Raw genomic sequence first — 24,548 nt, 5'->3', positions numbered from 1 at the left:
ATAAAATGAGAAAGCACTTTATAAACTAACCAGTGCCTCACAGATACAACTTCCCCCAGGCAGCACGGAAAGCTCAAAGGAAATCTGAGCGATCAGAAAAGACAGAACAGCAGAAGGTGCATGACATGAAACTTGAGGGTAGATGCCATCAAAACGCCCACAGAGATGTTCAGACAATTTCACGGAGAACCAAAACCAAGAAAAATTACGCTTATGACCAGACATTTTCACTCAGATTCACAATCCCCCCTCTAACTCCCATTTAAGGCAGGTCATCAAATCCAGGACATCTCACCGCTTCCACTCTTCAAATCACCTTAAGAAGCCGGGGGCCAACCAGGAAGCAGCGGCAGGCCCTGCCCAGCCAGGGGCTCGGCCAGCCTGGACAGCCGGAGCCCTTCTCTAAGCCCCAACCCCGTGTTACCGTCCCTGCTGCAGGACTCACAGCCACTGACTCGTATCCCACTTTCGTTTGGTTTTACCTGCCAGGCAGCGCCCCGCGGTGCCTCCAGCACAGACGTGCTGCCGTGCGCTTCCTCAGGACAAGGCTCAGGAACGCCCTCATGAATCTTGCACAGACTGACTGACATCACCTGGAGACCCACTTCCGTGTTCCCCATTCATGGGGAAACGAAACTTACTCTTCAGTTTTTAGAACACATTCTATCCAATAAGCACTCTGGCTGAAGGACCCCACAAGCTCATCCTATCTGAACAGGGGAGCAGCCATCCTAGGAGCACTTGCAGTCACGGAGAAATTAACTTCTCCTCTTCCAGGGGCCGGATTCTGAACTAAGATCCCAGCAAGATGCTGGAAAACAAGAGGGTAAGTTTCCAGGTCTTCTGCTGGCAAAGAGATGTCAAATTTAAAGTTGGAACAAGACAAAATACTTACTACACAAACATCCTGCCCTCTTAAGTGCCTTGTCCTGGTCCTTCAAACACCTCTATCTGACTGACGTTCTCCAAACTCTGACCATGATCCACAACAAAAATGCATTTTACATCATAACCAGTACACACACAAAATCCGTATAGCTGTTGTGTAATCAGAATTTTTAGTAAAGTCGCCGTCAAGTAAGAGGTAAACAATGAGCAAATGCAACAAGAACAGAATTGATTCAAGCTTTAAATAAAGTTGCTATTGATCCACTGGTTCTGATTTAATTCAGTTATAAATCCTTCATTATATTGAACAGCTTTAACTGAGTTATGCATTACACCCAAAATGAGGGGGGACGTGTAGAAAATTAACATTCTGCAATTAATTCCCTCTTCAGCTGCACAGTGCAGATCATCTATATTAATACACTTATTAAGAATTCAAAATACATGAATCATAGACACTACGTTAAGAGCTCCCTAAAAAGGTCAAAAGCCCAGGCCCACAAGCTTGCCTCCAGCCTCTCCCTCTCGAAGAGCTTCCACCAACCAGACTCTGCCGTCCCCTTCTTTCAGCTGATCTTTAGTTTTAAACTTAGAAATTCTGGAATCTTTACAAACCTGGATTCAAATATCGGCCCTGCACTTGGTGAACATCAGCGATCAGGCACATCACTTCAGCTCTGCATCTCACTTCCACTCCAGGGACCGGGGCTAACTGCGCCCACCTTACAACGTCGCCCTGTGGCTGGCCTGGTACTCAGGAGCCAGTCAGCCCGCAGGCGCCACCAAGCTGCTGGTTCAGTTTTAAAGGCTATTAGAGGCACACCTGGGAGATATCGCAGATTTGGTTCCAAATCACCACAATAAAGCCAATGTCACAATAAAGCCAGTCACATGAATGTTCTGGTCCCTGAGTGCATATGAAAGTTATGTTTATGCTACACTGCAGTCCATTAAGCCTGCAATAGCATTATGTATATATCTTAATTTTAAAATAAAAATCTGGCGGATGTCACATAAAAAGCAATGGACATATCTTGATTTTAAAATACTCCATTGCTAAAAAAGGCTAACCATCATCTGAGCCTTCAGAAAGTCATAACTGTTTGGCTGGTGGAGGGTCTTGCCTCGATGCTGATGGCTGCTGACTTTTCCAGTGGTGGTTGCTGAAGGCTTATGCAACTTCTTAAAATGAGAGAGACAACAGTGACGTTTGCCACATCAATTGACTCTTCCTCTCATGATTTCTCTGTAGCAAGCAGGACTATTTGACAGCATTTTACCCACAGTAGAACTTGTCTCAAAATTGGAGTCGATCCTCTCAAACCCTGCCGTTGCTCTATCAACTACGTTAGTGACATTCTAAGTCTAAGTCCTCTGTCGTCATCTCAACAGTCTTCACAGCATCTTCACCCGGAGTAGATTCCATCTCAAGAAATCACTTTCTTGGCTCATCCATAAGAAGCAACTCCTCATCCATCCAAGTTTTATCCTGAGATGGCAGCAGTCCAGCCACCCCATCAGGTTCCAGGTGAATTCTGGTTCTTCTGCTGCTTCCACCACAACTGCAGTTACTTCCTCCATGAAGTCTTGAACCTCAGAGTCATCCACGAGGGCTGGAATCCACTGCTTCCAAACTCCTGCGTGTGTTGATGTTTTGACCTCTTCCCATGAATCATGAATGTTCTTAAGGACATCCACCATGGTAAATTCTTTCCAGAAGGTTTTCAATTGACTTTGCCCAGACCCATCAGAGGAATCACTGTCGATGGCAGCTGTAGCCTCACAAAATGTACTCCCTAAATAATGAGATTTGAAAGTCGAAATTCCTCCTTGATCCCTGGGCTGCAGGAAGGATGCAGCACGAAAACAATGTTAATCTCACAGTCTGTCTCCACCAGGGCTCCTGGGGGACCAGCGGCACTGTCAATGAGCAGTAACAGTTTGAAAGAAATCTTTCTGAGCAACAGGTCTCAAGAGTGGGTTTAAAACACTCAGTAAGCCCTGTTGTACACAGATGTGCTGCCATCAGGCATGTCTGTTCCGTTTACAGAGCACAGGCAGAGGAGCCAGCACACTTCCCAGGCTGTTCAGATGGTGAATGAGCACTGGCTTCAACCTGAAGTCAGCAGCTGCATGAGCCTCTGGCAGAGGGTCAGCCTGTCCTGTGAAGCCCTGAAGCCAGGCACTGGCTTCTCCCCTCTCGCAAGGAAAGCCCTAGGTGGTGCCTTCTAACACAAGGCTGTCTCACCGGCGCTGAAAACCTGCCGTGCAGTGTAGCCAGCTTCATGAATGACCTGAGCCACATCTTCGGCAGAATTCGCGGCTACACCTCATACTTCGATGTCACGGAGGCGGCTTCCGTCCGTCAGCCTCAGGAACCAGCCACCTCTGCTGGCTTCCAGCTGTTCTGCAGCTTCCTCCCCTCTCTCAGCCCCTGCAGAAATCAATGAGCCAGGGCCTGGGTCTGGACGAGGCTCTGGCCGAGGGAGTGTCGAGCCTGGTGTGGTCTTCCATCCAGACCACTTGAGCTTTCTCCACGTCAGCAATAAGGCTGTTTTGCTCTTTGCTCTCTCATCATTCATGTGTTCGCCAGAGGACCACCTTTCATTTCCTTCAAGACCTTCTCCTTGGCCATCACAACTTGGCTGTTTGGCACAAGAGGCCTCACTTTCTGCCCATCTTAGCTTTCGACAAGCCTTCCTCGCTAAGCAGAATCAGTTCCAGTTTTCAACTGAAGGTGAGAGATGTGTGACTTCCTTTCACCTGGGCACTCAGAGGCCATTGTGGGGTTATTAATTGGCCTAATTTCAACATTGTGTCTCAGAGAAGAGGCAGGCCTGAGGAGAGGGAGCGATGGGGGACCAGCTGGTAGGGGAAGCAGTGAGAACACACATTTGTAAGTTCCTCCATCTCATATGGGCATGATTTGGGATGCCCCAAGACAATTACAAGGGTAACAAAGATCGCAGATCACCATCACAAATATAATAATAACAATGGAAAAGTATGAAATATTGCAAGAATTATAAAAAATGTGACAAGAGACATGAAGTGAGCAAATGCTGTTAGAAAAATAGCGCTGACAGACTTGCTCCACTGACAGTTGCCACAAACCTTCAGTTTGTAAAATGCACGGTATCTGTAAAAAGCCTGGGAAGCTAGCATAAAGGCAGTGCAGAGCTCAGGAGAGAATGACGAAGTTCACAAGTGATGCCATACAGTCTTCGGATTCTGGAAAGCAGAAGGAACGTCTTCTCCTTTTCCACATGCCAAATGCACACAACTTGCAGGCTTAGATGCCCAACACCACCCTCAAATGTCCCTTCCTGAGGCCCCAAAGGCAGCCTCATGCCAAAGGCCGCAGTACCACCTGGCTCCCACCATGACAGTAACTAACTCAGGAAGGACTGGTCAGGGGTTGCTAGGAGCATCAGGCAAAAGGTTCTGGGCCCCAGCCCACAGATGATGTGCGAAGTACCAGGAGAAAGGGCCCCTCTACAGCAGAGAGAGCTGGTGGGCGCCAACCTAGCCTCATGAGGGAACTCCGCACCGGCAGCATGGCATACATCTGCATCAAGTGCCTTCTGGTCTGACCCACGGGGACACGGAACATCACATGTGCAGAGCTCGTGCCTAAAACGCCTGACTTGAATCAGATCCTGCCCAGACTGTGGGGCACCCTACATGACAACAACCCTCAATTCTTCAAAAACCTGAAGTCGTAAAGGGTAACAGTGGTGGAAACTCAAGAGACGAACGAGACACAACAAACTGAATGCCATGCATGACCCTGGTTTGGGGCCCACATTTAAAGAAAGAAAAGCCACGCAGCTGACCTGGAGACCACCGGACACACCTAGACGGGATCTCAGGAAGGAGGCACCGGCAGTGCCCGGGCGCCCGCGGGGGCGCGGCCGCACGGGAGGAGGTGCCCCCCAGACGGCCGCCGTGCTGAATGCCGCGAGGTCTGCACGCGGGTTGAAGGTCTACGCAAGGGCGGCAGGGAGGCACGGGGCGTTTACACTGGCCTCCCCACCTTCCTGCCAGGTGTAGATTTTTCACAACAAAGCGGGGGAGGGGGGGCAGATTACGAGGCGCTCTCGAGTCCCCTCAGCACCCCTGCCTCCCTCTTCAGCAGACTCGGAAGCATCTCGCCCTTCATCCAGAGCTTTCCCACAAAGCTGTCTGGGAACAAGGACTCAAAAGAGCACCCCCAGCAGGCCCCCGTCACGTCAGTCGCTGCCACACCAAGCTCCCCAAGTTCCCGCACAGCTAGGCTGGCCTGCTTTTGCAACGCGAAGGCTGGAGACAAGGAGACTTCCCTCTGCTTTCCCCAAGCTAGGCAGCCTTCTAGGCTCTTCTGGGAGCCTGGGGCACTCACGCGGCTCCCTCTCCCAGCCAGATCGCTCCTGCCTGCACCATACCCTCGTGGAAAGGACCCACTGGGTCAGCTTTAGACACCAAACAAATCAGATACTCTCCAAGGGGTGCTGGGGTCACTATGCGTAAAGCTCCACACTGCAACCCTCCCAGGTACCACCCCATCTACCATAAGCCTTCCTGCAGAGCACGCGCACCCACTTCACTGGCCTCAGAGCGAAGCGGGAGGCCAGTGGCCGTGGGAAGTCAGACCGCACCGCTCCCCACGCCAAGGGCCAGGCAGCTTCCAGAAACCACCAGAGACAGCACCCAACAGAGAACAACAGAAATTAGGTCAGAAATGCGTACTCTGGCTAGAAAGTTATTTGCTTAAACTCACTAAATGCAGACTTCACATCTAAATATGGTCTGAAAGGCCTGGGACTTGTTTTGCTTTGTAACTGCTCGCTGGGAACCTATCCTCTTGCTGGTTCCCAGGACTTAAGAGAACTCCCCAGGGACACAAACTGCTTTAAGGCAAGAAGCAAAGGGGGCTCTGCCTTCCTCCAAGACCAACAGGGAAGTGCCAGGGAGAAAAGGGGTTCCTTTCCCCTAAGACCAATGGGGATTTTCTTAATTTGTTTTTAAATGAAAATAGAAAAGTGAAAACTAAAACACACTCAAAGAAGTCTGTTTAACTAGACTTTAAAAAGGTGAGAAATGGGAAATAAAAGAGAAGAATGAGATCAAAAGGTGGAACCCCAAGTGACCAGAACTTCCTATGGCCAGAGAAGCAGGCAGTCACACCACCCGAGGACTCTCAAGACTGCACGTGCACCTGAGTCCCAGAGTCACACGGCCCCCACGCAGCAGTCACCACCGACACTGTCCCATTGTTCACAAGGCCTTCCTGGAGAAGAGCAACCCAGACCCCCGCTGCAGGGCTCTTCCCGCCAGCGGGCCAACACTGGAGATGCTTGTTCGGATGCAAAATGAAAAACGCGCATGTGACCTAATGGATTCAAGACAGCACATGTTTCATACATAGAAACCCACTTCTTCCCCCGACTCTGGGCCGGTGATGTGTCCGAGGCTGACGAGGGGCTGTGTGGCCGGCAGAGCCACCCCAGAGCAGTGGGCATGAATGCGGGGAGCCTGGCACGTGCAGAACGCAGCCCCACAATGGCAGCTGCTCTACCTGAGCTGGTTCCAGGACACCAAGGAGCTGTGACCATTTGCACAGGAGAAAGACTCTGTAGAGGGACAAGGGGCAGGTAACAGAGCAGCACTGGGCTTTCTCTGACGCACAGATGCCTGCCTTCCCCAGACTCTCCCATGGCCTCCCACCACCGTGCAGCCTGAGGAGATCCCCTGTCCCCAGGGCAGGAGTCGGAGAAAGCTCTGGACACTCTGCTGACATGTCACCCCATCAGAGGCCGGGGAAGGAAAGTGATGATTTCCATTCCACTCTCCACAGGACATGCTCAGTTTCTCCTCTCACACCAGAGCTAGAGAAACTCGCTAAGTGCAGGGTCGAGCCGGGCTCAGGGTCCTCTCTGATTCTGGAATTCTCGGTGATAAAGATGCCCAAGAGCGTCCCTGGGAAAAGTGAACAGCCAGGCCCCAGGCCACCTCCCGTGGGCTTGGCCACAGGCAAGGTGGCCCCGCGAGGATCGGAGCAAGGAGCAAGCTGACCCATCCCTCGAGCTGCCCTCCTGCAGTCACTGGATGGGAACGAAAGGCTGCGTGTTCAGCTGGAGAAAGCGCTTCTAGGGCCGTCTCCCCTCCCGGCACGATGAAGTGGCAGTGGGCTCACACACCACGGGGCCACACCAGAGCCCAACCTCACTCCCCAGGATACACAACAGGTGTTTCAGGCTTCTTCCAAATGGTCCAGAACGACTGGAACATCACTCCGCGTCTCCGAACTGGCCTTCGGGCTCCGTGGATTCGCTAAGTGACACAGAGCAGGAAACGGGCCGACACGCCGCCACCCGGCCACGTCTGGGGAGACTCTCTGACCTCCTTCTGAATAAGCACCTTTTGTGAAGAAGCTCCGGGGAGAGGGAAGCACTCAGACAAACCTAACAGCTGTGGGAAGGCGAAACAGCTAGAATTCTAAAAGTAAATGCCCTTCCAGACAACAACCTGACAGTCACCAGCACAGTGATAAACTGATAGACGTTGCAGCGCCCCTCTGGCCGCCTCTCAGATGACCACAGAGCGACAAGACCTGGGGATTATCCTCTTCAAAATCTGCATTTTTACAGATGAAGAAACCGAGTCCCTACGGGGCTAAGGGTCCTTGTCTCCCCTGGACCTTTCCAGACATTCTCTGGGAACACACCCTCACACAAACCCTGTTCATGGACATCCAAACTGAGGTCTGTCCCAGAGTGGAGACCCCAAGAGTAAAGGAGGCGACCTCCGAAGCCCAACGGGATGTCCTGAATGCATCTGTCCCACGCGCTGTGCCCTCCTCAGCGCTGGCCATGGCTGGGACCATCCTCCCTGCAGAAGGACAGTCCATCCCCAGAAGTACGTCCAAATGACACATCAAACCACTGCAATGTGAGCTTCCAAGGAAGGAGCCACAATCATTCAAATGTGTCACGTGAACTAAACTTCAGGACCATCCCGTCCATCACAGTCTCACGTGCTCAACACGTACTTAAACTGAGCGCTCCTGCGTGCCAGCGGGAGGACAAGCAGGCCCCGAGTGCTCACAGTGCCCTGGAGGTTTGTCGTCCAGGCTGAGTCCTGCTTCTAACCGGCAGCTGGGTGAGAAGGCAGAAGCTCCCCAAGCACTGCGGTCCCGGCTCTGCAGGAACCGGACGTGTACCCAGCCCAGCACCCAGCCTTGGCTAAGTCGCCTTCACGGAGGCGTGGGAGAGCCAGACAGTGCAGAGACTGCTTCCAGCTCCTCCGAGGGTCCTCCCCCAAGCCCCCGCAGTTCTCCTGCTCCGCACCCACCAGCCCACGCTGGAGGGCACCTTTCTTGAAACAACCCTTTGGAGAAGCAAACCCTGAGGCCGCAGTACTTGCTGTCGTGCTGATGGGCAGGTGGGGCGGCGGCTCCCTGGGAGCCGGGCTGACGTTCGGTGCGCGAGAGATGATGCTGTCTTGACTTTGCAGCAGAGGCGCTCCCTGGCGGCGGGATGGACGCGGGCTGGGACGCTGCGCCGCACCTTACTCCTCCGCCTCCTCCCAGCTGGGCCACAGTCCACCGGGCCGGCCCAGTCTACCCGGAACCACGTCTGGGACTTCAGCCTCACCAGCATGACACGAGAGAGGAGCTTAAGTATCTGAGCCACCTACACGCCTCCCCTTTCACACTTAGTCCCACCTACCTCTATTCCTGCATCCCTTCAGGAAGTCTCCTAAGGACCGACGCTGTTCCGGAATCCTGATGAGGCGGGGTGGCGGGCTACTCCACCTTCACCAGCCCTGGGCCTGGGGCAAGCGCCCTACTCCCCAGTACCTTAGTCTTCCAATCACAACACTGGAATCAGGATACAACCTAACACAACAGAGTCGCCTGGAGATTGAGCGAGTTAGTCCACGTCTTAGGACCAGGGCCCAGGACATGATAAGCACCCAGAAAGTGCTGCTTATTCTTGTCACCTCTCGTACACCTCTAAGAACGATGCCACTAGCTGAGACCAACTACCAATTTGCACGGTCCAGCACAGACTGAAAACTCAGAGCTCCTTGTTCAAAAGTTCTTAAGGATTTTGAAGGGGAGAGCACAGCATTAAACCAAGTGCGGGGCCATGTAACGATGCGGGTCACACGCCCACGAGGCCAGCCCTGCCACCAGCCGAGTTCTCCTGAGACCTCCTTGCCACGAGGCAGTCCAACGGCGCGACCTCACAGCGTTAGTTCACCTAGTCAGTCCAGGCACAGCCCGCCTGACAGAACGCAGTCTGCGCAGCTGCGGGATCTGAGTTCAAATCCTCACACCCTCACTTGCTGGGCTGTGCACAACTCAGGACCCCTAAACACCTCATGTCTCAGTCTGCTCACCTGCAAAATGGGGAGAGCGCCTTCTCTGCAGGCCGTCTGGGAGGACTGAACCAAACAGTCCACGTGAGGCGCCCAGGCACGTACTCTGTGCAGAACCAATGTTAGTCACCTTCAGTGTCAAAAGCACTGCGTCCCCCAGCCTCTCCATGACCCGGAGTGGCGCTGTCCTATGTGAGGGCCAGCTGCCTGTGAGCGCCTGAGCACTTGAAATGAAGGCCAATTCAGAGAGACACTGTGAGTCTGAGAAATACACACCAGATTTTAAAGACTTAATGTGAAAAACCAAAGAAACAATTTCATAAATATTTTTAACTACATGTTGTAATAACAACATTATGGGTGCACTGGCTTAAAGACAACGTCTTATTAACTTCATGTTTCTTATTTTTTTAATGTAGTTACTAAGAAAGTTAAAGTAACAAACATGCTCACAGCATTTTCCTGTTGGACAGAAATGTCTGGTCTAGACATTGAGACACCCAAAGACCTGCGGTTAAGGGAAGGTCTGGCAACGAGGGAAACGCAGCCTGTATACGGAGGAGACTGACCACGCGCCCCACAGGACAGCAGGCCAGGCTCTGCAGTGCAAGACGGGGGCAAGGTGCACGCTCTGCCAGGAAAAGTTAGAATTACAATCTCAGTTTCTCTGCTTGTAAGTACCAACACGATGTTTGGAGAACAGTTACTCATTCCATCTCCCAAATGACTTATTACTTAACTTATCTCGACTTTCTTAAAAGGCAAGTTCTGGCAAAGACATGAATTAAACTGTCCTGAAAAGCTTATTCAGCTGTCAGTCAACAAGCACTACGTCATTACCTACCTGCCGTTCCCAGCTCACCGCGGAGTCAGGAGGACAGAAGGCGGCTAGCTAAGAAGACAGACTGCTGTGTGGCCTCAAGCACACCCTCAACACAGAGCTGTGCAAACAGCCTAACTGTCCCTCTGCCTGAACCCAGGTGGAAGGCGGAACCTGCTGGGGCTGCCCACCCCCGGGGGAGGGACTATGCATTTTGCCCTGTTTCAGTTGCTCTTAGAGCTGCGTCAGCAGTTTTAAGTTTACACATGCACACGTTCCGGTTACTTGAATGGTATTTTTAAATATTCTTTCGTATGAAATCTCAATCACAACCTTAGCTAAAAGTCTAGGAGAGAATTGAGAAGACAAAGAAGTTTAATAAAAGAATTTGTCCTTCAGAAACACACAGGACAGACGAGCGTTTTAGAAATACATAAGGCAATTTCCTTTTCAAAGCCTCACCCTGACTCCTCAGCCCACAGGCCAGCTGATGGCAACACCAGAGAGCCCGCCAGGCACCCCTCCGCGCTCTCTCTCAACGTTAAAGAGAAAATGAAAACTTCATCACTCCCACAAAGGGAAACTGGCACCTTTGCAAACAGTCTCAAGACGCTTCCAGCCCAAGTTCCCTCTGGTACCGGCGGCCCCAGGCTGCCCCTGGCCAGAGCAAGCTGGAAGGCAGCACTGTGAGTGTCTGAGGTTTTCAACTTGTGTTTCCTATTCTGGCAGCTTTTCTTTCACATCCTTCAAAAGTCCAATGCAGGAAATCCTGAGCAGGTCACACTTGCTTTGGTTTACTGTGTACCAAGAAATGCGGGCACTGCCGACGATACAAGAGGGAAAAAGAAAACATTTATCTGGAAGGTTTCCATTTTCCTAAGGGAAGAGACAAACACAACAGGCACAGGCAGTCACAGGGCGGACTGCAAAGGGCGCCCGTGTCCCCTGCTCCCAGCAAGGGGGTACGCCGTCGCGGAGACCATGGGCAGCAGTGCTCAAACCTTCGCACGCCCCACCTCTGACCTAACGCACCGCCTTGCAGGGACTCTCTCCTTGAGAGATAATCAAGGATGAAAGATGTTGTACAGAAATGTCCATCACACTGTTCACTGTTCACAGGACTAAAAACTTAGAAACAACGATGGGGATCAGCACCACAAACCACGAGGAAGCTGTTAAAAATAAGTAGACAGTTATTTAATGTGAGAAAACAGTCTGCATCTAGTTAAAGCATGTCATAAAACAGTATGTACACTATGATGTCATGGATATTCTAAAAACATATTTACCTATGTGCGAAGGAGGAAAGACAGACAAACATATACTAATTTTAACACTGCTTATCTCTAGACGGCATTATTATACAATTATTTTCTTCTTACATTTCTCTACTTCCTGAATCGTATATAATGAATGTGGGGACAGATTTTTTTGAAAATATGTACCAATGTATTCAAACTACCAAACAGAATGATACTTATGATGGTAGCAGCTACTACATACTCAGCACCTAAAACTGTCCTAAGCACCACGTGCACGCCGCCCCCTCTGCAGGCGGGGTTCAGGCCGCTGTGATGTACGCCTGCCAAAGCAGAAACGGGATTTCACCGGCAACCACCAGGCGGTAAGAAAGACCCTGAAAGTCCAAGCAGGAGACCTTCACGACAGGTCCAGACCGCGGTGGGAGAGCGCGCCCAGCTGACCACTCAGCGCCCACCAAGGATGACCTGCTCGACACCACGATTCCTGGGAAGTGATAAAACTCGGTTTTCTGTGAAAAATTACTCTAAGACGCCAAGTGCCACTAATGGTGGCACAGGGAGAGAGGTCTCAGAAAGTAATGATTGTTAGCTAACAGACACAAATGTTAAAAACAAGTGAAAAATAAGACATCAAAGGCAGCCAAGACACATCCGCGACGTGAACAAGTCCACCCCTCGCCCTGCAAAACAAGCCCCCAAGACAAAGCCCTACTGAAAGCCCTGGGAGAGAAGTCAGAACGCTCCCTCCTAAGCCGTCCTGCAGACGAGGGGACGGCCTTCCGTGGGCTCAAGCACAACTAAACAACCGGGGCAGCACCCCCGACCCGAAGCCGCCTTCTCTGGCTCACCCGTGGCCGCTGAAGACACACGTTAGTTTGCAGGTGTTGACAGCTTACCTAACGACAGAGGCGAGTGCAAAGTGAGCAGCTGCAACCCTGAAGCAGAGGGCACCTCCCCTCCAGGCAGGCCAGGCAGCAAGGCCGCCCGCAGCGGCAGGAGGAGCACCTGACTCAGGTCCAGAGACAGGCGGGCAGCCCAGCCTGGCCCCTACCAGCCAAGCAGCCTGGCCGCATGGCCAGGTCGGCCTTTCTGTTTACCCCAGCCCCAAGGCTCTCACGTCCACGCCCGCTCCCCAGGGCCCGCTGAGCCTACAACCTCTGGAGATGGGTCCACACATCAGTATTTCTTAAAAAGCCCAACAGCAGATCCGTGGCCGGCGTTCATGTGTTTAACAGTGAGAACTAGTGAGCTAGGCTGCGTTTCGTTCCTGTAAAACGAGGGTTGTGATACCTTAAGAGACTAAGGAGCCAACTACAGCATGTGAAAGTCCTCCAGAAAGTGCTACAAGTAACCAAAGCCCGGCAGGACACTAAGGACTGACGTCAGGGGCCAGGTAGAGACTCTGGGAAACTAAAAAGGCAGAACTCGGTCAGCATGAACAACATTCTCTCACAATGTCACCTGTGCATCTAGGACAAGCTCTGCCCTTGCCACGTACACCAGGCAAACACGGGTTTCTAAATGTAACATCCACAAGCTGGATGGAATCACAGCGCCTGGCTCCTTTACCAGTAAACTTGAACTTTTCAGAAGTTCCTACTTTAATTACCTAGACGTAGTTCTAAACGGGGTCATCTTTACGTAAGATCTTACCTTATACACCTTTAAGAACATGGGGAAAAAACCTAAATTCTAATCAAATTCCATACTATTTAAGGAAATTTTAAAAAACCAAGTAAGATGCTTACTGGGTAGCCAAAAAAAAAAAAAAATCACAAGAATCATTGAAGTTACATGTGCTGTTTTCCTAAAATGCAGTTTTCCAATTTTTAGTTTTTTTTAATTTTCCAAATTTGAAAATGTTTTCAACTTAACACCTAAATTGCTTTTCAAAGTTTAACAATAAATGCAAAGTATACAACATCCTTTTAAAATTAACACTCCTTTCATAATCAGAACAACTTGTTGGAGGATAATACCTGATTTTCAACAATTAAGACGTGTACGCATTAATATGACTGATAAAGTAATTATGATGTTCAGTTCCTCTTTTCCTATAAGAAACCTTAGGATAGTTTATAATGGTGGGAAACAAGAAAATACATATACCAAAAATAGGTAGTCTGTTACAAACCAATTCAGTCTAAAATAACCCTGGAAAAAAGCATCATGACACTTATTAGAACAAAAGCTAATTCAGAACTCAAACTATCAATTTTCAGAGTCATGTCCGTAATTTCCAAAGCGGTCTTGTCAGTCCCTTGTCTTCCAGAATTTTATGAAAATGAAGTGTGTAGAGCTAGAAGGTGTTTCAAAAGAGCAAGGTCTTTCTCTCTTTACTCCCTTTCCACGAATTTTTCATTAAAAACATTGGGAAACCACCACTCTATGGTCCACGTGTGAGGCTATCGTTCAGTGAACAGGCCTGTCCCTTCACATCACGGGTCAGTACAAGCCTGGAAGCCCAAGTTGGGTCCATACCATACAGACCTCCTTTGTCAGCGTAACTAAACAATGTATAAGTTTTTTGATGTGCTTTTTTTTCCCACTCCTTTGTCTTTTTTATTACTCTTAGGTAATTAAAAGTTTTAAGTGTGACTTATAACTGAACTTGAATGTTAACTAAACTTGTCTCGATTTTAAATTTACTGGAAGAGATATTTATTCTTTAAAAATAATGCAAAATAAGTCACAATGATTTTTTTTTTAATTTAAAAGGAAATATTTGCTACCAACTACAACTTCAAGGTCATCAGTTAATCACAAGTATCTATTAAAGGCCTACTGTATACCAACCACTGTTCTAGATGCTTGGGATATGTTAGTGAACAAACTCTCTTCTAGAACATCTTTAAATAAACTCTTAATTTTAAAAAATAGTTGCTTATAAAATTTCAGCAGCAGTCTTTGGAAAACTAAGAATGAGGGTTATTTTTACACTCAACTGTCTTTAAAACAATACTTTCTTAAAAAATCTTAACACTAAAGTTGTCAGACTATAATCAAAGTGCAAACTGAGTTTCAAATTTACTGTAATGAAAAATAAACAAAACTCCATAATTTGAAGGGGGTAATAAAATCCCATAACAAAGGATGGATTTTTCTTGAAAAAAGAAAAATCAACAACTGCTACACGCGAAGTATTTACTTTCACAGCCCAACAGGGAAGTTCAATGGTAAAGTGACAAAGCCCATCCAGCAGAGGAAAAGCCCTTTCTGAAACAGTGTCTCCCCAGTTCCTACACAGCTGCATCTCCACTTTGGAATCTCCCTCAAGCATTTGCACTGAGCTGTACACAATACCCTCGCAGGCATCAAACGCTACCAACTTAATGTTTACAATCATTCAGAAAAACAGTATTTTAATCTCTACCAAATTTCAACCAACTCATAAGCTTTCCATACAACCTTCCTCATAGATTTGATGACTTCTAGACTTATTTCCTGAGAAACCTTAGAGACTACCCTTCTAGAATGGGAAACCTTTATGGTTCTGTGGGAGATGCTTTCATGCACAGTCATCCAGGAGCTCGGTATAATTCATCTCAGTGCTCAGATAAGGAGATAAAGACAGAGAGTGGTAAAGTTGCAGGAGAAAAGGCAAGATTTCAACCCCCAACTGATTACAACCTCACTGGCCTGCAATTCCCAAATTTAAAAAAAAAAAAAGCAGCTAGATTGCTGATCAAAAGCACTACCTCAGCATTAAGAAAAATCACACATAAAATAAGATGAAAAGGCAAAGAAAGCGAGCGGCCGCTGAAAGACTGTATTTAGCGTAGAGACGAAACTCTAAGCGACATGGAAATGACACCCCGCCCAGTCCGCTCCCCGAGACATAGATTATTATGTCTGTAACCTAAACACCGATTATCAGAATAAAAACCACCCAATTTCTGGCCTAAGGAAGAAAAATGAGACTGGGAGGACTGGGGGCCCATTTTATCTCTCCCAGCTTTGTCTGATCACCTGCTTAGGGTTCTGACGGCTGACCCAGGCCTGGATGCGGGTCCTCCTAGAATCCCTAGAGCAGCGTTAAAGCTGAGGCGTGTACCAAAGAATCAGAGCGCACCGCTGACAACCAACGGTTGCCGAAAACGTGTTGTCACCCGCACCGTAAGCTACTGGAACCACTTTTCCTCTTTGCAGCTGGCAAGATTTGGGGCTCCTCCCTGCCCTGAGGCCGCCTCCCGGCGCCGCTGCTGCGGGCCGTTACCCCGCGGCCTGCCGCCTCGCATCCCCGCGCCCCGCCGGCCGCCCGCGCCCCCGCCCGGCCCGCTCACCTCCAGGCGCAGGGACGCCCCGCAGCCTCGCAGGAACTCGCGGATGTTGCTCAGGCACTCGCCCTCGCTCCGGGGCTCCGGGTAGACCTGCAACACAGAGCACAGACGCTGAGCGCCGCGGGGAGGCCGCGGACGCGCCCCGAGGCGCCCCCGAGACGGCCCCAGCGGGCGTGCCGGCCCCGCCGGCGACCAGGGCGCGCGGCCCCGGCGGCCCGGAGCGACCCTGGCCGTCCCCGCGCCCGCCCGCTGGGCCGGCGCCTCTCCTCACCCTTTTTCCTTCCTCCGGGCTGCACCAATCTCAGGCCCCTTCCTTCACCAGGAAGTGGAGCGGCGCCGGAAGTGACGTCTTCAGACCGCGCCCCAGTCGGCCCACACGCGACCTCTTCCGGTCCCCCGCCTCCCGGACGCGGCCCACCCGGCCCGGCGCGCGGCCTCCTCTTCTCCGCACCTGGGGCGCGGCCTCCCTCCCGCAGCACCTGGCGCTTGCCCTCGGGCGCGGCCTCTTGACCTACCCACGCGCGGACTTTTCCGCTGGCTCCTGGCGCTCGCCTTCTGACACGGCCCGCCGGGCCCGGCCCACGCGCGGACTCTCGGCAGCTCGCCCTCCGACGCGGCCCCGGCGGACACAGCCGGCCCCGCCCAAGAGGGGCCTGGAGAGCTCGGCCTCCGCTGCTCGGTGTTTCTCAAGTTCCTCCTCGCCCCTCTAGAGTGGAGCTAGAGTTCTAATACTACGATTTTAAATAATTAGCAACGTAAATTATGCATGTTGGGATTAAAGTGCAGTGTTTTCTTTTCCAAGTATAGACCATGTGCTGCATGAATGATTAACCAAAATAGCCGGTTACTCGTCCGCGAATAGCTGCAGAGAAATCGCGGCAAATGCAGCCTCCACCACAGGAGAAGAGTAGCGAGGGCTCCTGCAGACCGTCCGGTGCTTGGTCGAAGGCAGAACTGTGAGGGCCACAGGCCACACGTATAAGGAGTTACTGACAGCCTCCCAAGGCAAGAGACTAAGGAAACCAGGAACAGTACCAATGACAGAACATTCAAGCGAGAAGCTGAGCTCTCAGAAGACCTTTTGTTGTTCTTAAGTACATATGAAGCCTCTATGTTTGGCAGTTATTACACTAAAGTATCATCCAGAATTCTAGCATTTGAGGACATTCTAGACATTTTTGTCCTTCTGACCTCTAGGGGGAAATCACGGTATTCCATCAGGGCTCTCGGTAATACTGGTTTCATTCAAAGTACTCAGGTCTTTTAAAATTACAAAACTAAGCCAGAGCGTTCAGCAGTGCAAAGAGGGAAGAAATGAGACTTCTTTTTCCTACAGTTTAAAAATTCTTTGAAATGCCAACATATTTCCCTCCAAATATTGAACAGATCTTTTTCCCCAGTGGAACTTGAGTGGACCTGCAATACCAAAGCTGCCTTCTAGTCCATTTTACTCCTCCTCCTCAGTTCCTGCATACAAATACAGTCAATCTTCATGATTCACAGATTCTGTATTTCCAAACTCACCTATTTGATAAAATGTATGTGCAATCCCCAAATCAGTATTTTCCACACCTTCTCAGTCATTTATAGACATGGGGAGAGCAAGGAATTTGAATTGCCTTATGCATACATTTCCAGCTCAGTCTGAACAAGGCCATGCTCTGCCATCTTGCTTAAGCTCATGATATAAGCAGGTGTCCTTTTTGCTGTCTACTGGTGCCACATTTTTCACTTTTTTTTTTCCTTTTTCCTGGGGATTTCACTGTTCTAAATGGCCCCCAAGCGCAGTGCTAACACACTGTCTAGTGTTCCTAAGCGTAAGAAGGTTGTAATGTGCCTTACAGAGAAAATCCGTGTGCTGGATAAGCTTCATTCAGGCCTGAGTTACAGTGCTGTTGGCCGTGAATTCAATGTTAATGAGTCAACAGTACGGTACATCCAGATAAAGGAAGAGATTCGCAGATCTGTACGTGAAGCTGCTCCAGAAAGTGCCAAAGTAACCTCCATCGTACGTGATGCAGCTATGGAAAAGATGGAAAAGCAGCTAAATTTGTGGATTCAGGAGATGACAACCAATAGAAAGGGCGTAGCGGACAGCGTTGTTGTGAGGCTGAAAGCCAAAGAAATTTACGGTCATGTTACCCAGGGTCAAGAAAACGTTAAACCCTTCTCAGCTAGTGCAGGCTGGCTTGCACGATTTAAAAGGCGATACCCCATTAAAAATGTTAAACTTGCAGGCAAGACAAGTTCCACAGATCAAGAGGCTGCAGAAGAATTTAAAAAATACCTGTTAAGCATTATACATGAAAAGGGTTATACAGAAGAGCAGGTTTTTAATGCTGATGAAACTGGCTTATTTTACAAGAATGTTGGCAAACGAACCTATGTAATGCAAATGGCCTCGAAAGCTCCTGGCTTTAAATCATTCAAAGACTCTGCAACCTTGCTGTTATGTGCAAACGCCAAGGGTGACTTTAAGTGCAAACCCCTCCTGGTACACAGAGCACAAAACCCACGAGCACTTAGAGGGACAAACTTGAACCGTATGCCAGTCCACTGGAGATGGAACAAAAAGGCATGGATGGCATCTGATATATTCTGGGATTGGTTCCACCACTGCTTCATCCCAGAAGCTGAACGCTATCTCCATGGCAAAAACCTTGCCTTCAGGGTTTTATTAATTCTGGATATTGCCCCAGTTCATTGCCGTGAAGAACTTGAAAATGCCCACCCTAACATGGAAGTTCTCTTAATGCCCCCAAACACGGCATCTCTCATCCAACTGCTCAGTCAGGGTGTGATCAAAGCTTTCAAGGCCCTCTACACCAGGGAGCTTTATAGCAAGGCTTCCGAGGCTCTCAGTGCCGACAAGGGGACCAGCATGACGGACCTACTGGAAGGCAGTCACTGTTCGCAATGTTATTGACTATGTCAGCACAGCCTGGGACAGCGTCAAGCAGGCTACCATCAATGATTGTTGGGGAAGTGTTTGGCCAGACTGTGAAAAACTTTGAAGGTTTTGAGGGTGTTACGGAAAGCATAAAGAACAGTATCAAAAACAATGCACATTGCACAACAGATAAATGGAGAAGGTTTCCATGACATGAAGGAAGGAGACATGGAGGAAATTTTGGCAGAAATGGCCGTAGAACCCACTAACAAAGAGCTGGACGAGATGGCAAAACAAAGCTCTGGAGTCAGCGACAAGGATGGTGGTGGCAGTCAGCCTGAAGCTCCAAGAATTGTTCCCCTCACAGCAGCCAAAATATCGGAATGGAACTCCACCTTGGAAAAAATTTTCAATGACATGGAAAAGTGTGACCCTGTGTCCGAACGCAGCCTTACATTTAAACGCCTTACCTCCACGGCATTCATCCCTTACGCTGAGATGCTTAAAGATTTGAGGCAACGAGCCAAGCGGACAACGCTGAAGCCATTTTTCAAGCCAGTTTGGGAGGGAAAGTTGCTGACAGCATCCACCAGCTGTGAAAGCCAGGCTCCTGAGGGAGAACTGCCAGGTCTCACGTGCCACCCTCATTGACCTCGTCCTCTCTGCCCGGTAAGTTTCACCACTCTCCCTTGGATTTCATGGGGCAAGCCAGGGTCCAGAGGTTTAACCACACCACGTGCACTGCCCCACCACGCATCCCATGGCTCCACCAACAGTAAGGTTTCCATACATTTTAAAATGTTTAATCTTTTCTTAATGCTTTTTTCAGGGCATTCTTACATTCCTGTGCGTATTATACAGTATACAGCAGGTGTGTGTGTGTGTGCACGCGCGCACGCAATGTATGTGTGTCCTGTGTATATGACGGAATGCAAGAGTTAAATTAGAACAGTAATGCTATGGTAGATCACATGATGCTGTAACGGAAATACTGTTTTATTATAAAGAAATATTGCATGTAGTTATTTATAAAAATATATGTTAAATAGGCCATCTCTGGACAGAAATGGACCAAAAACAAGATTATGTAGTCATTCGTTGACCAAATGTTGTGACCTGAGTCCCGGAGCAAACTAACCCTGTGCTTCCCTGGGAACAGTGGTTCATTCAGTGGTCACAGTGACTTTGCAGAAGGCAGCTACCAATAATAAGAATTGATTCTACATTTGAAATTATTAGTCCACAAAGATCTAATTGTTATGGTTTCTCTTCTGAATTCACACAACTGTTACGAGTTCACCAATAATGGAAACATATGTTACAGTTTTTGATGAAAAGCATTAAATATAACGTGCAGATTTTTATGTGGAAATATGTATCTTAATGAGACGTGTAGGGTTTTTTTAATGAGTTCCCTTTTCCCCGAATGACCATGAGTTACTGCGGGAAGGACATGGCATATACGTTATCTAGTCCTATTCCGAGGTTCTTTATGCAAACACTGAGAAAGCTTGTTCATAAAAATTAGTGCACGGAAATGGAAGGAGTTTTGTTTGAATGTAACTTGATCCTTTGAAGCCTTCTGAGTTACATAGCCGAAGTCCAGATATAATCTGTCATAAGTAAAAATTTTAGATCAGCTAACAGCCTGATTAGAGTCTCCTTGAATTTCCATGAAAGCTAAGAAGTGGAACCCTGAGCTGCAACATGCAGTCATCAGTCATTCCCCTCCCAGCACCGCAGGCAGTTCCCGCTGTGCTCTGTGACATGGCCAGGACGCCCTCCACCCTGCAGCCCACCCCTCAGGAAGACAAGGGGTGAAGCAAGAGAAGGCCGGCCTGAGAGGGGTGGGTGGGACAGCTGGACCAGCCTGACGCTTTCCTCGGTCACAGGCAGCTCCTCGGGCTGGTCGCTGTTAGTTGAGCACACATGCAAGCTGAGGACCTGGAAATGAATTCCCTTAAAACTGCCCTGAACTCTCTACCTAAAGCTACACACCTGTTTGGAGAACTGCAACCTGAAAGAGTCAAGTCTTTGTAGTAAGTAGTTCCTAACTGTAACATGCATACTGACCTTGGACAAGCCACCGGGCCTCTCTGTGGCTACACCCCTGTCCCCAGTTTAAGGTTCGCACATTCAGCCTGTGTAACAGGGCTGTTGGGAGGATCAAATGCATAATAAATGACTTCAATAGTACGGGGCGGGATCACGTGAAGGGCACCACACCTGCGGAGAAGAGAGCCAGACCCTGCCCTCGTGCAGAACGCACACACGTGACAGTTGCACTCAGGACCATGGAGGCCAGATGGGCAGAGGTGTCACAGCCCAAACGGTGACACCTGAGCTGGGGGGAAAGGGCCAAGAGGCAGATGGAGCTGCATCTTCAAAGGTGTGATGTTTAAAAAAGCCATCATGTTTTCAAGGGTGGTGAGTAATGGAGGGTACCTGAGGCTGTGGGTGAACCTGCAGTGGGAAAAAAATGCATCTGAGATAGAATGATACCAGAGGAGAGTTTAAAAGCCCCCTTCGTGTTTGGCTAGAGAGGTGGCAGGAATGGTAAGGGAGCACATGGGAAGGTGTTGCGCATCCTTAGTCGTGAGGGAAGTGTAAATTAAAACCACAGCGGACACTCCCCACCCACCAGAGCAGGGGGACCGCTAAGGCTGATAGTATCCCCTGCTGGCGGGACAGGAGGCGGCAGGAGGCCCACCCCAAGCAGTGGAGGTGGGTGGTACTGGGGAAACGGCAGTTTCTGGAAGAGTTAAACATTCCTGAGCCCCAGCAATTCCTCGCCTTGGTATCTACCCAAGAAAGATGAAAACACATGTCCACAAAAAGCCACCTACAGGAACATTCCCAGCAGCCTTACTGATAATCACCACGGCCTGCAGAACCCAGGGGCGAGCTCTCCTCGACACCCTCCCCAGGTGTGTTCAGAGAGCAGCTCTGGCCTCAGAAGACCGACAGCTGCCCCTTCACTTCCCAGAAATCCTCTCCCAAATCTCCCACAGCAATAAACTCCAGGCTTTTTTATCCAGAACTCTAATCAGGCAGGGGCATAGTTCATCCCAGAACCATTGTGATTTTCCCTTGAAATGCGGTTTTTGTATTCAGTATTTGACAAGGGCTGGGTCTGATGTTCTGAGGATTGGCTGCAGACGAAATCACAAGGCAGCGCTCAGGTCAGACCTCCAGGGCTTCCGCAGCTGTCCAGCCCCCGCCCCAACTCCTCTCCACCACCCACTCCGTGCCGGGAGCAGCCGGCTCCACCCTCGGTCCAAATAAAGTACCAACTAAAGCAGCTGCCTTCTCCCGACTCTAAAAGTGTTTCAAGTCTTAGTTTCCAAAGCCACATGAGAAAGAATAGACAGTTACAGTAACGAAAATAATTGAACAGGTTTAGCATCCCTGCAACAGTTAAGATGAAGAGCAGAGAAACCACCACAGCTGGTAGCATCTGGGCAACGCCAGGTCCTTGGGATCCCAGTTCCCGGAGGTTCTGATCCGGGAGGCCTGAGGTCTAGCTCAGGAGTCTGTGTGTGCGCGCACGAGCTCGAAATCCCCCGTCGGCCTGATTCTCATCCAGATCCAGGAATGTCTTGAATGAACACACGCATCACAGTCACCAGAGTAAGAGCTTCCTAGGGCCTGCCACAGAGATTAATCAAGAGGTCCGGGGCGGAGACCGAGACACCGCATGTGATGAGGCCCTAGGTGATGCTGATGGTACCAGGACCACACCTGGAGGGCTAGCAGCCTAAGTAGACTGAACTGGAGAAACGTTTTCCCCGCACTGGGAAAATGAGCTGCTGACCGCAGAAGAAAAGGCCTCCCCAGGTCTCTGCCATCGACAGCCTCACCGCCCCAGCTGCAGAATCACTTCCTCCCAACAGCGGTGGTTCCAGCCGCTTCCCCCTCGTGTGGCCGGACCTGCTGGAGCATGTGTCTTCTCCCTCGTTGGACAGAAGCTCCCTGAGTGCAGGGGCCCACAGGCACCTCCTGTTAAGTAGCCAGCATGACTAGATGGCCTTCCTGTTTAGGTGACTGAACTCGCTGACCACAGAGGAGCATGGGACCCTTAGTGTAGAAGGGGTCAGAGAACATTTACAGATGAGGAAACGGGCTCAGCAGAAAGGTCCTACCCCACAGAGTCACACAGCCTGCGAGGGCCACCAGCCTGCCCCGTGCTCCAGGGGGCTGACCCCCGGGGACTGCATCAGCCCGGCTGCCCTGCTCTCTGGCTTCCGGGAGCAGGAGGCCAGCAGGCAGGTGGCTGCCCCGCTGGGCAGGGGACGCAGTGTGGAGATGTCCCAGGGCTGCTCACGAGAGCCGACCACGTGCTCCCCTTGCCCCAGCTCTGCCTTCAGTGACGTCACGTTGGAGCTTGGAACCAGCCACGGTGGAAGCAGTCACCCCACGGAAGTCACCAGACACCGCAGATCCAGGCTTCTCGCCACAGAGACTTGTTGTCAAGCCTTTACCAACGCCCGCCAGCCCCAGCACCCGCTCCCCCATGCTTCCCTGGTGAGTCCTTACCCCGCCCTCACTTTGTGATTAGTGTCTCCATCTCTGTGCTGTGTTTTCTGGGGGGACCCTAACCCGGTGAGCTTCCTGGGGTACAGTTAGAAAGAGAACAGCATTACAGCAGAAAATGAGAAACAACTGAGAGAAAGGGTTAAATCCATCACAGTTCTGCCATAGAACAGATCACCACCGCAAAGGGCGGGCTTTTAAAAAGAGGCGGCTCTATATACTAACAGGTCGCGACTTCCTGGCTGTGGTAGGTGGGGGACGAGGAACACGGGGAACAGGGTGCACGACTTACTACCTTCTATATTTAAAGAAAAAAGCAAGAAGAAAACATGCCTGGGTGTTCAGAAATGCAGGGACAACCCCTGGAAGCACACCAGACCCCAAAGGGGAGAGGCCATGGCCGGGGGGGGGCAGGAGAAGAAGGGAAACTTACTTTTCACTCTGTCCTCTGATGCCCTTTGAATTTTGCACCACATACAAGTACTAGAAAATAGTTTTTTAAGACAGGCACTCCCACTGTCAGGACGTGGGGTCCCTGTAGGGCAGGCCTCCACGCTCCGTGCTTAGATGCAGCGCTATTTCAAATCCTACGTTCACCTCCTGAAAGTCTGCCTAGCACCTGATGGCTCATCTAACTTCTAATTACCTGGTAGCCATTGCTTCACTCTGACTAGGTCGCAGCCATCTCCTGACCAGGGACCACGTCTTCCCCGGGAGCCCTCATCCTGAAGCCGGAGAGGCTCAGTGGAGGGAAGACAGGTCGGCAGCTCACATGGAAGGCTGCCGAATCCACCAGAAAACAATGGAGCGCCCGGCAGAGAGCTCAGGGGCTTGGTTGCTAAATACCAGATAGGTAAATTAGCTCCCAAAAAGCGTGTAGCCTGGGATTGCAGGTAGTTTATTGAAAGAAACGTAGGCCTTTAAGAACGTACGTTTCTCTTTTGCTTTCCTCCTTCTTCAATGTATCCTGAAGCCCAGCTCCTACTTGGATGCTATGGAAAGATAAAAATATCTTCTATCAGCATGCAACTTGCTAAGTTACAAAGGGCACTCAGAAATATGGACACACTAAGTTCGGCCATCCCAGACATGTGGGAGGTCGAGGGGGGACCAGCAAGCCTGCATGGCTTAAATTAGCTCATGTGTCCCCCGAGGCCTGATTCCCACAAACTCCAAAAGCACATTTTAAGTCCTTCCAAGATGGTGGCAACCATTCCAAATTCATACCAATGCCCAAAATGGACTTCTAAAATGTAAGCATAAACATTCTCCAGATAACCTAGTTAAATTTCTCCACTGAAGTTGTATTTTGCGCCCTCAATAATCTAGATCAGAACAGGCAGGTGTGTACTAATTGTCAAGTGAGAACGATCTGGAAAGCAGCACGTGTCCGTCTGGCTGTGCCCGGGACGGGCCCTTGTTAATGTGCCACTCGGTCCTTCAGCAGACGCCATTTCTTACACCTGTGAAGGCTCTTGATCCGGGAAAAGAGTACAGACTCATCAGACGAC

At 50.1% G+C, this 24,548-nt stretch overlaps 1 protein-coding gene across 4 annotated transcripts in view; it reads right to left on the bottom strand.

Annotated features, from left to right (window-relative positions):
* The window catches only part of ARHGEF7 (Rho guanine nucleotide exchange factor 7), a 104,076-nt gene that overhangs the window by 63,861 nt on the left and 15,667 nt on the right, over positions 1-24,548 (bottom strand). For all 4 annotated transcript variants that reach the window (XM_074378557.1, XM_074378554.1, XM_074378553.1 and 1 more), the window contains exon 2: positions 15,618-15,704. In XM_074378557.1, the coding sequence (XP_074234658.1) occupies positions 15,618-15,704 (87 nt within the window). The remainder of the gene's footprint in view (positions 1-15,617; positions 15,705-24,548) is intronic.

This window comes from Camelus bactrianus, chromosome 14 (genome assembly GCF_048773025.1).
Source record: "Camelus bactrianus isolate YW-2024 breed Bactrian camel chromosome 14, ASM4877302v1, whole genome shotgun sequence".
In the NCBI taxonomy this organism is placed as follows: domain Eukaryota; kingdom Metazoa; phylum Chordata; class Mammalia; order Artiodactyla; family Camelidae; genus Camelus; species Camelus bactrianus.
This window is presented reverse-complemented; position numbering and strand designations above follow the sequence as displayed.